This window comes from Danio rerio, chromosome 13 (genome assembly GCF_052040795.2).
Source record: "Danio rerio strain M-AB ecotype USA chromosome 13, GRCz13ab, whole genome shotgun sequence".
In the NCBI taxonomy this organism is placed as follows: domain Eukaryota; kingdom Metazoa; phylum Chordata; class Actinopteri; order Cypriniformes; family Danionidae; genus Danio; species Danio rerio.
Window position 1 is genome coordinate 37338171 of NC_141033.1, and position 16552 is coordinate 37354722.

Genomic DNA, 16552 nt, shown 5'->3' on the forward strand with positions numbered 1-16552 from the left:
AAACCATCATTACACAATAATAAAATAATTCAGTTATTAGAGATGAGTTATTAATACTATCATAATTAGAAATAAGTTGAAAAAAATCTTCTCCTTTAAACAGAAATTGGGGAAAAAATATAGAGGGGGTAATAATTCAGGGGGCCTAATAATTTTGCCTTCAACCATGTATAGATTTATTTTTAAATGATGATGAAGTGTAAAAAAATCTACTGTAATATTGAAGTGACTAGAATTTTTATTATTATTATTTTTTTTTAGTTTTGTTCTGTGCAGAAATTATTAATTTACCCAGACAAATTAAAGCATGGTTAATAGTGAAATCTGTTAATCATTGCATCCCTATTTAAGACCCAGCATTTTTTACAATGAAGGTCCAAAATATGTACTTGTATATGAAAATGTACTTTAATTATTACTTGACATTTATATTACTGTTGTTTCTGTAAATTTTATAATACACTTTTACCAAAAAACTAGTTTTATTTCCTATTTTAATGTTTTTAAGTATTTTGTGAATTATTATTATGATTATTAATGATATTATTATTATATAATTTTCCCCCCTCTACCTCAAAGTTTAAGGTAGGAATTTCAGGTCTGCACTCAAAGTGGTTAATGGGTAATAAATTGGATTATAACTAGTATATAAATATAACTTGATAACCTAAAAATCTCATGCAAATACAAAATATGAAATGACAAACTCTATTGGACTAAAATATATTACATTCATTTCATATTAATGTCATTTTTCTTTGCCATGCAAGAAGCACCAGAGGAAATCTGCTTTCATGACACAACAAAACAATTTTTAAGACGTAAAAGTTGTATAAACAGAAAGCCACAAAGGAGAAGGAAATTGATGATCCCCCCTTTGGAAAGGTCTTTGAGCAGATGTTGCACTGAAGTTGAGTTTGTCAGATTTATTGCTGATGGTGAGATCAATAATAATAACATTCTGTTTTAGCCCGTTCACTCATATTTCAGAAAGTTATCAGGCATAATCAGCTGAGGTCTAAAGATCAGTGGACCAGGAATGACACGCTCTTCATGGGAAGATGAAATTATAAATTAAAAGTCATCACGTCCCTTTCTTTTGAGTTTCCCAGGAACGACTAATTTGTCAAGCAACTCTAGGACTCCTTCAGTTCACATCAGCGCTCTTTCCAAAGTACACAGCAATCAGCAAATGAAAACAGTCCTTTAAGAATGGCCACTTTGCTTATTATAAATGAGGGCCCGAGGATCATTTTTCAGATGCTGATATATAATTGAACTTTATTTGTTCAAGCTAGATAGCGACGTGTATTCCAGTTCCCAAGTCTGTCAGAGTTCAAGTTTGGTTATGGTAGCCAGCTGGGTCTGAAAGCCAACTTCATAGACATGACAAGAAGTAAAAAAGAAAACATTACAATGTTCAATGTGTTTCAGTCTAGTATTATCCTGGGCTTTGGAAATGTGCCGTTTTTGATGCTGCCAATAACCACAGCCTCTTTGTTCCTCTTTTTTTTTTTTGGCCCCATGGCTTAGTATGAAGATACATTGACTCTTACATTAACTTTTGATTTGACTGTGTAAATGAACTCATGATGATAGACTGCAGAAACTATGCTGTTTATTATCTGTGTTTGCCATAGGAAATTGTAATTGAATGTTATGAATGGTGTGTGCAGGAGAATGACTTTGGCTGCTTGGAGCCGGTGGAAGGTGAGGAGAATAACTCGGCCTGTCTGGATACGGTTGGTGCAGTCGTTGTGGACTGGGAAGGGAATGTGGCAGCTGCGGTTTCCAGCGGAGGTCTGGCTATGAAACACCCGGGTCGAGTGGGACAGGTGAACTTTTTTTTTTTTTTGTGTCTGATTTGATTTCCATTTGACCATCTAGCTCAATCTTATGGGAAAAGTAAAGAGGAAATACTTACCTAATTCACACATGACGTCACACGGGTTTCCGGTTGCAAAAAAAGACCGTTTGCAATAGCAAAATGTTGTGTTGTGCGGTAGGATGCCAAATTCGACTTAACTTTTACCGTACACCACACTGCTTTTAATGCCAACCGCAGATGTCTTTGGCTAAAAGGGAGCCGAATGAAGTGACGACCTAATTAAAGATGCTGGACTCTGCAGTTCTCATTTCATATCAGGTAATTTCACGCTATGCTGAATCATACACATTATGGTAATCATGGAACATTATTTCTTTCACATGAACACACAAAACAAAATTGTTGGCATTCAAAGACTTTAGGACTTGAACTTCTCTCTTGTAAAAACACTTGGAGTTTCAATAAGATTATTTATTTCGAGCTGGATGCTTAATATCCATTGGAACTATGCTATGGCAAATGGACCTGTCAGATGAACGCCACTCACTTTAACGTTAATTTTGCCGAATAACTGTGCTTATCACTGGGTGAAAAGCTGTTATAATATGCTGAAAGCATTGTGTAAATAATAGATATAATATGTAATCAATATAACATTTCTAAGACAACGATAAACTCTGTACCGCATCGGATTTCATTCCAGTATTTTACAAATATGGTAATTCATCTATAGAGAGTGAATGTGTGTCATCAGTGCAATGCGTTCAGGACATTTGAGATAGAGTAACCTAGATTCTATTGATCTCTATAGGTTTATCACATTGTGTATACACTGATATGCAATAAACTTTATGCACTTTAACTACAAATTAATAAAAAAATCATGTATAGAAGTTTATGATACCCTGCTTGCAGATAAGCTCCTTCATTCATTTGATCTATTTCCTCTGTGTCCATGCTCTGCTTTTTTAGTTTCACTTTAGCACTGAAGATAGAAATATTATGGAAGTAATATTTTCATTTTCTCAGACACACAAAGGGCTTATTCACATCAACAGTATCTTTACCCTTAGAAAATATGAGATGCAATGCTTCGGAATGGTTTAAAAAAACTAAAACAAAATGCAGCATAAAGCATGAAGGTGTCCAGTAAACAGAAACTTGCAGTGTTTGGCCCGCCAACGAGTTCTTCTGATTGGTCCATTGCTTTAAACCTGACAGTGATGAATAGTGCCGTTTGTAATAGTTGAAGTTGAATTTTAGCTTGACATAGTGTCTAAAAAAATGCAATACGTGTGTGGTGCTACAAAAGGCGAGAGTAGCGGTCACACACTATCCATCAAGTGTGTGTTTTCATTGAAAATCTATAGAAAAGTAGAGTATTGGAAAGGAAAAATGCGCCACAAAGACTTTTAAAATAAAAGATGTTTACACATTAGACGGTTTAGTGTTTGTACAGTGTTTTTCAAAATATATTAGGCCTACTATAAAACTTGATTTACAATTGTGCACGTCTGAGCATGTCATTAAACATGGTGGAGCGCAACTCACCATGATGGAAATTTCATCCCCTATTGTCGGATTATTGGCTAATTCAGAAAATGTCAGTTGTACAAAAATGTATGACTTTTTGAAAGTCTCTAACTACACCTCTTAAGGCCTGTTTAGACTACACTTTTTATATTGTATGTTGCGACAGTGGCTAATTCAGATTATGCAGTAATTACTATTTATAAAAAAAGGTTTACATCTAATCACATACATTTCACACATGGTGTCATCAACCACATACATTATAAATGTCTCTGTAATTTTCCCACAGACAGAAGATTTCCTTATATATGTGCGCGTTTTCTGAATGAATCAGTAGATAAGTAGACACATTCTGTGCCAGCAAGATGTGCTTTTGGGGCTGCAGAAGTAGTTTCCCAACAACAGCTGTAAACAAATTTTAGGCAAATGGCGCCGTGTTGTCAGTCATACTCGAAGCCTCTCCTTTGTCACCAATTTTAGACCAATTTTGCTTTCTACTCGTCATTGTTATTTCAAAGTGTTTTCACAAAGTATCATCCAGATATTCAGCTGTAATTTATCGTAAATAAAGACTAAAAGAGCCAGGTGTTCGGGAGCTACCTTTACACACACATACACACGTTCACACCATGCTTAACCCAGCTGTGCTCATGAACTAAGCATAAATGACAAAACTTTTTGTTGACAATCAGTTAATGTTACCTACAAACAATGAACTCCTCCTCCACCACAAATGAATCCATGAATAGCAGACCTTATGTCGCTACCTTGAATGAGAACATAATGAGTGATTTGCTGCTAATTCCAGTACTCACCAGGCTGATGAGTTAATTAACTGCCATAATTTATCTTTTTTGTTGATCATTCTGTCATGCTAGTCTTTTGAAGACACATCATACAGTCAAATGCACTGTTACCATAACTCCACAAACCTTTCTTTCATTTTATGTCCACCTTGCAGCAGTCCCCTCTCCATTTTGTACGGAAGAGATTCTTTTCTCCTAACACCCTATATCAAAAGTTACACCAACATTGAACAAATTGTGTGGTCTGAATGGAGCTTTAAACAGTCATCACTGAAGACATGAACAGACTGTAAGAAAATGTATGCATGATATTGAACAAATTCATGGATTAGCCACTAAACTAATTGGTTTGAGATTGCTTTTGACCATCGTGTTGTGCATAATTATGAGATACTTCTTCATGTTTGGTTTTAGTGTAATGTATATTGTAATTATGTCTCACTACATTAATATTGCAACTGTCATGTAATTACTGTGCCGCTACAGTGGAAAAGCTCTAATTGCACTGTAATAAATGAAAGAACAACAGTAGAAATAACAGAAGCTTGTACAATATATTTGAACAGGCTCAGGTTATGTGTGAAAACGACTGAAGGAAATATCCATTCGCTAAATTAATTAAGCCAATTAACATGTTTAACTTTGGTGTCATGGTTTGGGAATCTTTCTGTTAAGAATAAAAACAAATCAAATCAAATAGTTAAGAGGTCCAGCAAGCTGACTGGGGTGTCACTAGCCAATCTGGATGCTGTGTACACCAGGCAGCTAAAGAGAATTACAAATAAAAAAATTTCAGCTCCTTCCTTCTGGTCACTGGTTTGTAGTGTGAAGCTGTAGAACTAAACAATACAAAAATAGTTTTACAGCAGCAGCCATAAGACATTTAAATAAGGCATAGAGTAAAGCAGAGGTGGTTCTGTGACTTGTGCTTTTTATTTTATAGATTGTTTTAAACATTTATTTGGGGGATGGATACTTGAATTGATTATTAATTTTTTCTTTATACGTTTTTTGTATGTTTATGTCTTTATGTCCATTTGTTGTTGTCGCTATGTGAGTTTTTTTCTGTGTGGCACTGTTATTAAATGAGGACTCTTGATTGCAAACCAAATCTAGCTTCAGGTATGAATAAAGCAACCTAACCTAACCTATGTTTCATATTGTATTGATTTTATTACTTTTTAAAAATACACATGGACTCATTTTAAAGGTTTAAATGTCTTTAAGGCTCACCAAAGTTTAATTTCTTTGAAAAAATATACAGAAAAAAATATTAATGCTTTATTATGTAATTACAATATTTAACCCTATACCTGCCCCACCAGGGAAAAAGCTATAGAAAAATGTTTGGATTGCATTTTTTAACTCCTAATGTAGCTAGTTAACACACTCAATGCATTTTTTTTTTCAAAACATCCCATAATTTCTAAAAAAATCAATCTCTACCAAATGGTTGTTGGTTTATAGTAGAAGTGCCAAAGTTAATACATATCCTATGAAAATCAGAAAATATGAAGTTTAAGAACAATTATTTTAAAAACAATCAAAATAAAACATTTTTGAGTACTAAATCATCTTTATTTGTTGAAGTATGCCATAAAACATTTCATTTTCTCATTTAACACAGTAATTTACCCATTTTCTCATTTTTTTTAACAACAAAACCAAAATCAAGTGAAGTAGTGCACTTAAAAACAATTAATATGCTTCGTAGTAACTTTTTTTTCGGATTATTTAATTTTAGAAGAGTTTAGTTTTAGAAATATTTGAAATATTTGAAATATTTTTTTTTCTTTTTTGTGTGCGTGTGAAAGTGTAAATGCATTGTATCCTCACTGTAAAAAAACTGGGTTCAACGCAATTTCTTCATGTTGTCCAAACACAAATCAGTTAAGTTAATTGTTTTTACAAATGTAAGTGGATTGAACATAAAACATTTAAGTTGCACAATCTTTGTGTTTCAGGCTGCTCACTATGGATGTGGCTGCTGGGCTGAAAACGCCCGTGACGTCAGCCTTTACTCTACAGCTGTGAGTACCTCAGGTATCAAAAACACCAGCGTCATATTAGTGTCACATTTCTCTTCATTTTCTGCTTTTTGGTAGGTTTCGCAAGGCTTCAATTCTGTCATTTTGGGGTCTTCTGTTAAGAACTCTGTCTACAAACACAGTCCAGATGACAATATTACAATTGTAGCTTGGAGCTTTATAGTAAAACCTTCTACCAGCCAAGCTTTTTGTCATTTTCTGTCCTTTCTTCTCCCCTGATATGGATGTCAATTTTTCTGGCCAACATCTTAATGCCATTATCCACTTGCTTAGCAAGGACATATTTCATAAGCAAAAAAGAGAATTTCTGCTTTGCTTAGGATTCCTGCTGTGAGCAAGGCCCAAAGGCTACGCGCATCGTGTTTTAAACTAATGCTTTCTGTCACATGAATAAAATGAGCTTTTCTCCATTATATTGACTCTGCCATAGTCAATAGGCCACAGACATGATTCACATCTCCATACAGCAGATGCAAGCATGCATTTCTATTGTGCCCATTGAGGGAAGTCTGGATTTCTTAAAGCAGTCACGATAAAAGACAGACTGTTATTCATGGCTAGACATGGAAGAGGATGAGATGATTGCGTTTGAATAGATGCTGGAAGAGATGTCTTCTTTAGGTCAGGATTAAAGAAAAGATTAAATCTATGTTTGGGTGGACACGTTACATCACAACACATCACTTTTGTTGATGTATGCACTGCATGAACATATTGCACATGAATGTCACTTTAGAAACTAAAGACACAATTTAGTCAGATGTGCGTCTGCTAAATGACTAAATGTAAATGTGATTTAGATGCTTCTAGATTTTTCTGTTACTGTTTTTTTATCCCTTTAAAATAATTGGTTTTCACAAAATTATTAAAGGCATAACAATCCATTATATTATTATAATAATTATTATCATCATCATCATTATTATTATTATTACAGTTAATTTACTCATCCTCAGGTCTTCATAAGAGTGTGTCGCCATGTTGATTTGGACTTGTTTTAATGTGTTTATTTTTTTACTTTAAATATAAATAGAAACCATTAAACTGAAATTCAGCATGAAATAAATCACAGCAATAAATTATATTTTAAAAATATAGGAAAATAAAATTGTACAAATATTGCAAAAGTTGACTATTTCTAATCAAGCAAATTCAGCTTTTTTTAACAGAAAATGGCAGTATCATCGTTTTTTTTAAATGCTGATATTGAAAATCAGGGTGTAATGTTAAAACATTGGTATTGTTTGACACATTGGTATCTTTTGTGCAATTAAACCAACTGATAGTGTTCTACTTGAAATTTGGAAATATATTTAATATAAAACAGATTAGAAAATGAATACAGAGCAAAAAAAAAAAAAAAAAAACATTTAAAATGCCATAAATGTGTTAATCCTTGAGTTAAACCTTGAATGAAAACTTTTCAGTTTAGACGTTAAACAGAATAACTTATAGATACACTACCGGTCAAAAGTTTGGGGTCAGTGTGATTTTTATTTTTATTTATTTTTTAAAATGTTTTAAAATAAGCTTAAAACCAAATCTGCATTTATTTAATAAAAAATACAGTATAAATTGTAAAATTTTGTAATGTTGTTGCACTATAAAATACCTGTTCAAGAGTAGTTTATAATTTCATTGAATCATTTATTTCAGGGATTTTACATGTGAGTTTTTAGCTTCAATACTTCAGTCTTCAGTCACATGATCCTTCAAAAAACACTCTGATTTTAATTGTTATTAATAATACTACTTCTAATAATAATAATAATGGTAATAGTAAAGCAATTGTGACTAAAGTAATAATTTCATTTGAAATTACATTCAATAAGAAAGCAGTTATTAAAATTTTAATAAATATTTACCAATTAATTTTATTTTGCATTCAATAAATGCCGCCTTGATGAACAATAAAAAAAAAAACGAAAAGAAAATGACCCCAATACTTAAAAATTTCTTGTATAAGAGGGCTGCTATGTATAGCTATGTTTTTATACAAAAATGTAACTTGTATGTAAAAAGTAACTTTTTGCGCAAAACTGGAATATCACATACAAGACGTGCGAATAAAGCTGCATTTCCTTCCAATAAATCAAAGCGAACAAAATCGTCACTTTCTGACCAACTGGTGCCAAATATCAACTGTAAAAATGAAATTTGACATTTGAAGGCGTGAGACGCGGATCACAGATGCTCTTGATTCTGGAGGTCAATAATAATATAATTACACTAATAGTGAAACAGTTATGGCGTTTTAGAATGACCAAAACAACATTTCAGATGTTTTACAATGTGCCCAGACCTCTGGTTTATCCATTCACACACATTTTTATCATCATGATCTCTTATAATATAATCACATGACCTTTTTATTGTGCATACTGGAATTTGTTTGGTAAAAGTGTTTCCATAGTAGTTTATGCGCATCGTTTCTTATCAAATAAAAAGTTTATCCTACTCAGTTATGTATATGTTTTGTATGCACATTTTTTCATCCTGGCGTTTCCATCAATTGTTTTTTTTATGCGCTTATCCAAAATGCAAAATAGATGGATGGAAACGTAGCTAGTGTCCCACACTTTTAATTGTCTTCCTAAGATATTTGTAGACCTCTTGTCAAATAGTTGACTATGAGGTGGACAGCCCTAATAATTATTCATGTCATTATACTGTACTGTTGTTACAGTAACTCTTTTTATCTGAAGGAGAAAATCATTTATATTTGCATTAAGTATAATATAATAAATATAACCAGTTTCAAGGTTTACCATGGTTTGGAGAAGTCAAAGTTTTAAAATGTCTTCAATTTTTTTGTCATACGGTTCCTACGGTATATGTAAGTTTTGTTTCGTTTTTTTTTAACATGTTTTTTTTTATGACTATTTTATTTTATTTTTTTTAGACCAACAATCCTTTATGCACTTACATACAAGCATGCTATAGATCTGAACAGTGCAGTGCCTTACTTTATATACAAAAAAAAGAAAGATATCTAAAAAAGCCTTTTAAAGTTGTACAGAAATCTGTGTTTTTGAAACTAATAAACATAGCGGACATAAATGATGTATTTTAATTATTTAGCCCGACTTATTTTCTGTTCCAAAATTAAAAAAAAAAATCAAATATATTGTGTTCAATGGGGGAAAATGTGTTGTTTTTCATCCAGACATTTAAAAGGGACTTATTTTAGAGCAATGATCATAATGTATATTTACCCAAGGTTACTATACCATAAGAATCTTATACCGGCCCATGCCTAATTTGCACAAACCTGATGTGGCCATAGAAAATGCATAGTAAATTAAGTTTATTAAATAGTTCATGCATCCAATCTCCTCATTCACTGCAGTAAATTTGCACATAACCCCGAATAACTTTTCCACCATAACTGCACCTGTAACTTTATTATAATATTTCACAAGGTAGCGACGTTGCTTTAACAACCAGGCACCTTGTAAAAAGACTCTGCTTGGCTTTGAATTGTGGAACTGTAGCCTTTGGTAATATGCTTCCATGTGCCATAATCACTTGCACAACTTCCAGAGAGTGTTTGAGGAGGATGAAGGCCATATTTCTTTTCTTTTTTTCCTTCACACTTTGTCCTCCGGCACTCTTGTGTGAAAGCACCTTTGGCCTGGCCTGAGCCCTGCAGTGAACACACACCTGGCTCATTGAGGAGAGACTGGGACTCATTCAGGCTTGGCATGTTGCACAGGGGTGCAGCATGTATGACTTCCTCTGGGGGAAAAAAAACAACCAACAAAAAAAAAATGTTGGCGATGTTACTGTTAGTAGCACAAGCTTTTTGTGAGAGTTTGTTTTGCATCTTGCGGAGACTTTGCATTTGACGGACTTTTAAAAAAATAGTTTTTGAAAACTTACTCTTGTAGTTTTTTTATATGCATAATGCTTTTTGTTTATTTTCTGTTTTGTTAATTTAGGGCCCGTTAAGCATGCTCTTCTTTCATTTTTTTTCTTTCTTCTTAAAACTTTTTTTATTTTTTATTCATGTACTTAAAAAAGTTTTTATTTTCAAAATTGTCAGTTTTATTTTAGTTTAAAAGTTAAAACCATTTTTGTTTTCTCATTGTTATTAATAATTTTCTTTGTTTCTAAAGTTTGAATACAAATTGTTTTATTTAATTTAATTAAAATGTAAACTTCTAGCTGCAAAATGTTTTTTGTTTTGCATTATACAAACATAAAAATCAAGTGTTTAGTATTGTAGAGCAGCCGTTACAATTTTTATATGTATACTGCTTTTAAAATTTTTAATTATTTTCTGTTTTTAAGATTTACCGGCAACTTTATTAGGTACATCTTACTAGTACCAGGTTGGACCCCCTTTTGCTTTCAGAACTAACTTAATCATTTGTGACATAGATTTGAAAAGGTACTGGAAATATTTCTTAGAGATTTTGGTCCATATTGACATGATAGCATCATGCACGATTCCACCACATCCCAAAGGGGCTCAATTTGATTGGGATCTTGTAAGTTTGTAGGTCATTTGAGTACAGTGAACTCATTAACATGTTCAAGAAAGCAGTCTAAGGTGATTTGCGCTTTATGACATGGTGCGTTATCAGAAGATGGGTACACTGTAGTTATCAACAAGGCATTTTTACCCACAGAACTGCCCCCCACTGGATATTTTCTCTTGTTCGGACCATTTTCTGTAAACCCTAGATGTGCTTTTGTGTGAAAATCCCAGTAGATCAGCAGTTTCTAAAATACTCAGACCAGTCCGTCTGCCACCAACAACAATGCCACATTCAAAGCCACTTAAATTACCTTTCTTCCCCATTCTGGTGCTCGGTTTAAACTGCAGCAGATCCTCTTGACCATGTCTACATGCTTGACAGTTGCTGCCATATGATTGGCTGATTAGAAATTTGAGTTAACGACCAGTTGGACTGGTGTACCTAATAAAGTAGCAGGTGGGTGTAAATTTCATTTTATTGCATTTTATTTAAATTGTGAAAGTTACAATAATTTTGTTTTGTGTCATTTTTATTAGTGCTATTAATTAGTTTTTTTTGGGTTTTTTTTTTGTTTAAATAATATTTTAGTTTTAATTTATTTCAAAGTTAAACTATTTTCAAGTTAAACCACCCCCAAAATGTTTTCATTTATTTATTGTATATATATTTTTTAGCTTTTGTGTAGATTAAATCATTCGCCAGCACAGCATAGCACTCGTAAAATGCAATATTTCTTATTATTGATTCTTGATTTGATAGGAAATATTACCCAGCCATGCGTTGGACAGATTTCGTGCGATGCACCCTATTGCTTGATCGAACAGCTCTGAGATATTACGAGCGCTGTTTTACATGTGTGCTCCCTGTTGACATTTTTACTTTATAATCACACAAACTCAGTGCAACAGGCACGAAACCCGCATCGTGTTTTTGTGCGTCTTTTGTTTTTGATCACCCGCCATTCCAAAAACAAAAGCAGAATCACACATTTTATCACCTTCTCCCCCCATGGCCATTTCAGCATGCATTTCTCTTTCATCCTCCTCGAAATTGAAAACGCATGGCGGTGAGGACAGGCCGTTCGAGTGTGCGCTCCAGCGGTGCACCTGCTTTTCATTTCCCAACTTAAAAGGCGTTCCTATCAAAAGGAGGAGAAAAACAATCGTTCTGGCTTCATCCTGACACAAAGAGCTCGCTTTCTCGCAGGTCAACCCTTCACTCAATGCGGTTCCGCTGAAGGCGAGTCGCTGTTGATTCTTTTCGCCACATTTGCCCGCTTTATGCCACCTCTGCTTTGTTGTGTTTTATTTACTTTCCACTGGAAATTGAGTTTGCACTATCATGGCACTGTTTGCTTGTTAAATTAACTGTTAACTTGTGGTGTTGTTGCCAGTCACATCCATTTCTTAAGAGAGAATGAGAGGGTTTACGGTAACTCGAAAATAGCAAGCCAACTGTGGAGCCAATCGTTTGTTCATTCTTTTGCTAAAAAAAAAGAAAAGAAGAAACAAAAAAAAGAAATTAGCATCTAATTGTCATGACGACAAACCCGCACAGAGTTTTGTTGTAGTTACCTGATATTTTACAAGGCCCGCGTTTGTGTTTACAGAAACAACAGTGCTGTTTTCTTAAGGCTTTATGGTTTCTTAGGCTTGAGCGGCTGCCAGGCGGTTTGTGTTCTAGGCATTTCTTTACACTCCCTCCCTTTACACACTGGCTGCTGTAAACGTTTGCCTGTAAAAGGAAATGATTGGAATTTTCTTTAGTGTCTTGACAGCTAGATGATCTGTTATTGTATTTTATAATTTGTTTTAAATTGGTGCATATGGAAACAGCAGATGATCTTCACCTATGAATTCATTCATTCAGTCATTCACCTTTGGCTTAGTCTATTTTGGAGGTCGCCACAGCGGAATGAACCGCTAACTTTTCCAGCATATGCTTTACGCAGCGGACGCCCTTCCAGCCGCAGCCCAGTACTGGGAAACATTCATACACTACGGCCAATTTAGTTAATTTAATTCACTTATAGCGCATGTCTTTGGATTGAGGGGGAAACCAAAGTACTTTCAGAAAACCCACACAGACACACGGAGACATGAGGATGGGGACTCAAACCCGCAACCTTCATGCTATGTGGTGAAATTACTGAGCCACCGTGGCCCCCACCTCTAAATTTTTAGATAAAAAAATTATTGGTTTCTCTTGATTTGCAATTTCTAAATATATGTTTGAAGTAAAGGGGGCAGCATTGAGGCTCTGTGGTTAACACGGTTGCCTTACAGCAAAAAAAAGTCCTGTATGGAGCATTTTCGCCCTCTGTTTGCATAGGTTTTCTCTAGGAGATGCAACCTACATTAGTCTCATGGTTTGATTCGATTGCAATTATTATGTCCTTGATTCTATTCAGTTTGATTTCACAATGCATAGAAGATGCTTTTCATCCACAATTATAATTTTTACTTCCCAATAACACAATTTTGTTTTCAATTCATGGAGTCAGATGTATGAACTGATGCTTTAAAGTCCCCAAGAAATCAAAACTATCCATATGATTTTTTTTTTTTAGCTCACATTGCAAATCTTTGATGAACAATTAACCTGTGCATGTCATTAAGAAAAAAAATATTGTTTGCCCTTCGAATCTTTAATTGAAATCTAAAAATGCACTTCCGGTTTGTTTTCAGGTTAATTATCAGATTACTTGATTTTGGGGTAATGGGCATGGCTAACATATTTAACCACGCTGTTTCAACTCTCAGTTTTGACAACAAATGAAAATAGTGAACAGGAGGAGTCTGTTAGGTTGTGATAATTCTTCTAAAACCCCTTTCCTGATCTTTCTGAATGAAATGCCTACTTTACTACATCCATTTAGCCTGCGGTAGAAAAAACAAGGCACACCCACTGTTTGCTCATTTAAAATTCTGCTTCTCTAGGAACTGCATCATAATACGGAAAAAAAATCACAGCTTCAGGTGCATAGGGACTGTGATGAAAAATGATGCTGCTCAAAGAAAACGCGTCTTGAATGTATACAGAAACAAAATTATTCATTGGATTTCTTTATTTTTTTTAAGGTGAGTTGTTGCAAACGATTTAAATGGGCTTAATTAAAACAAACAAATTAAGTTAAACTTTTCTAAATTACATTTGATTGTTTAAACTCTGCACATGTAAATAGTTTGCAACAATTTACCTTAAAAAATGTTGTCAATTCAATAAACCAATTTCAGTGTATCAAACAAAACTCAAGTACAGACACAGAAAACAACAGGAGCATTTAGAAAAAATACACAAAGGATGTTTATAATATTGATAGTTTTTGAGCACTTTAAAGAGTGAGTTCTAAAACACATTGGTCATTGTGTTCAAATGCTTAACAGAAATGGCTGTAATCGGATTTAATGATCAGTGCTTTCACTGAGTGGTGACACGGACACTGAAGCATTTGAAAGTTGTATCTATCAGTGGATCCATGAGCCGCTGTCTATATCTGCTCATAGACGGATCCTCTGATAGACGCTGTGGAGAAAACTCACTCTGCAAACATGCTTGTGTCTGTATATAAAAGTATCACTGTAATAGCTGAAAATAAGAGAGGAATTATTACCTCAAGGACATGCCATTAGGTCAAAGGTTCACAGTGAGAGAGAGAGAGAAATGCAGAGATTGAGCTTTATAGCACAGCCTTGATATTCTAGCGTTTGCAGAAAAAATGTCCAAAAATCTGTTGCTGTTGAGCAAAGGAATTAGTTGGTTGAAATTGAACCAATGCAACAGCCTGAACATCCAACAAATAGTTTTAAGATGTACCTTAATGCCAGCCACAACAAACAATCTTATTGGCAATTTAAAGAATGCTGTGGAAATCAGTGCACCTGCAATTCAGTATTAAAAATATATATATTTCTGCCATTTATCCATGAATGCAGTAAATCAGAGTGAAATTGAGCTCTGTCTCTGTACTTTTGGACTAATAGATCAAATTAGAGAATGGGAAATGACTGTTGTAAACAAGAAATTATCGTTTAATTGCTGTGCATGACGTCTTGTGTTGTTTATGTCAAACAACAATAATATTGAATTGTCGAATGTGGGTCTGTTTCAGGCTCTGGAGAGCATCTGATTCGCACCATGTTGGCCAGAGAGTGTTCAACCGCCATGCAGGCTGAAAACGCACACCAGGCCCTTCTGGAGGCTATGCAAAACAAATTCATCAGTGAGTGACTTTTTTCTCTCTCTTTCAGCAGGCTAGCATCACTTCACCACAGTTTGTGTGAGTAAGAGCAGCCCTGAGCTAAAACTGAACAACAAAATCATTAACAACTTGCTTGACTGGAAATGAGAGCTCCAAAAATTCGGCAGCCGCAACACTTTTTTTCTGTTTGTTTGGATTTGTGGATCAATAACATTCTTTTGAATGGGCTCCACAAGTTTTTGGTTAAATCATATTTCTGTGGCCACAGTTATTTTCAGATGCCATAAATACTCTGTTGACAGTGTATTTGAAGATGTCGCTCGCTTTCATGTTCAGAAGCTTTGCTCATTCGGTTCCTTTTTCTGGGCTTGTGAAATCGGGTGACCGCTTGGATTTCACATTGAATATAACACACTAACTACATGTGGTGGGAATATTTGCTGGTTTTGGCCTGTGACCTTTATAGTTTTGTTGCACGGAAATGCAAAACTGGATATTTTTTTTATTTGTTTTGAGCATTTTGCATTGGAGCAAAGCTTAATTAATAAGCATTAGTTTGGCCTGCATAAATCAACATAAAGGGCCAATTAAAAATGAAGTGGATTATTTTATTAGAGTTAAACCAGGTAATGTATAGTCTGCACTGGATTTTCTATGGACCTTCTGCAGTATCCTATCTAAATGCAGTGTGATAAGATTTCATCAACATAATAATACAAATCACAGCCAATTAGAAGAATGTGTTCGCAGGTTCCCTATTTAAACATATCACAATCAAGAGTTTGTTCACATAAAGTTCAGTTCATAGTTTGAAAATTTTAAATTATCAGAGTTTGTCAAGATCTGAGGTAATTAATCCATAGTCAATATGGTCAGGACCTAAACTGAGGGATAGTTCACTCAAAAATGAAAATTTCTGCCATCGTTTACTTTCCTTTAAGTAGTTTCAAACATGTTTGAGTTTCTTTCTTCTGTTGAACATGGAAACATATATTGTGATAAATGTTGGAAAGTCATTGACATCCATAGTAGGAACAGTAAATGCTGTGTACGTCAATAGATGCTGCCTTTCAACATCCTTCAAAATATAATTTTTGTATTGAACATAATAAATAAACTCAAACATGTTTGAAACCACTGGAAGGTGAGGAAATATTGACATGTTTTTAATTTTTGGGTGAACTTTCCCTTTAAAGGTGCTGTATGTAAGTTTTCTAACAAATAAAAATACCATAATATGTTTACAGATATTTAAGAAACATGCCAAGTAAACATTCTTGTTTATCTGAAAAGCAATGCTAAAGGCAGTTATTCTGCTTTGAAAATGTCAGGCTGGAAGGTCTTGTTTTGGATCTTTTAATCCACCCTTCTTTAACCCGTTCTTTTAATGCTACTTTAGCCAAATATTTCAGCACCCCAGGTTGCCTTGTTTAAAAACCGCGGATATCATTCATTTAGTCAGGAAGGCTCCTAAAGTATGTGCCTGCGACTGAAATGCAACCTCCAGTTGACAGTAGCAGAATCCGAAACAAGACGCAGATTCCACATGGGGTTGTTAATTAGCAAATGAAATAAAAATTACAAACATAAACATTAGGTGAGCTGGTTAAATAGTAAACCTGTAACCTAACAACACGCTACATGATGATATT

The 16552-nt window shown here is 34.2% G+C and overlaps 1 protein-coding gene across 18 annotated transcripts in view; it reads left to right on the forward strand.

Annotated features, from left to right (window-relative positions):
* tasp1 (taspase, threonine aspartase, 1) overlaps positions 1-16552 on the forward strand; it is a 57715-nt gene that overhangs the window by 22420 nt on the left and 18743 nt on the right. For 9 of the 18 annotated variants that reach the window (XR_015505307.1, XR_015505308.1, XR_015505309.1 and 6 more), the window contains exons 9-11: positions 1677-1835; positions 6132-6210; positions 14811-14921. Coding sequence is in view for 7 of the 18 variants with exons in the window: in XM_087278305.1 (XP_087134431.1) it covers positions 1677-1835; positions 6132-6210; positions 14811-14921 (349 nt within the window). In the remaining 11 variants the exon portion in view is untranslated. Of the gene's footprint in view, positions 1-1676; positions 1836-6131; positions 6211-6272; positions 6626-14810; positions 14922-16552 lie in introns of those variants that run through there. The other 9 variants (XR_015505316.1, XR_015505317.1, XR_015505314.1 and 6 more) reach the window with 3 other exon arrangements.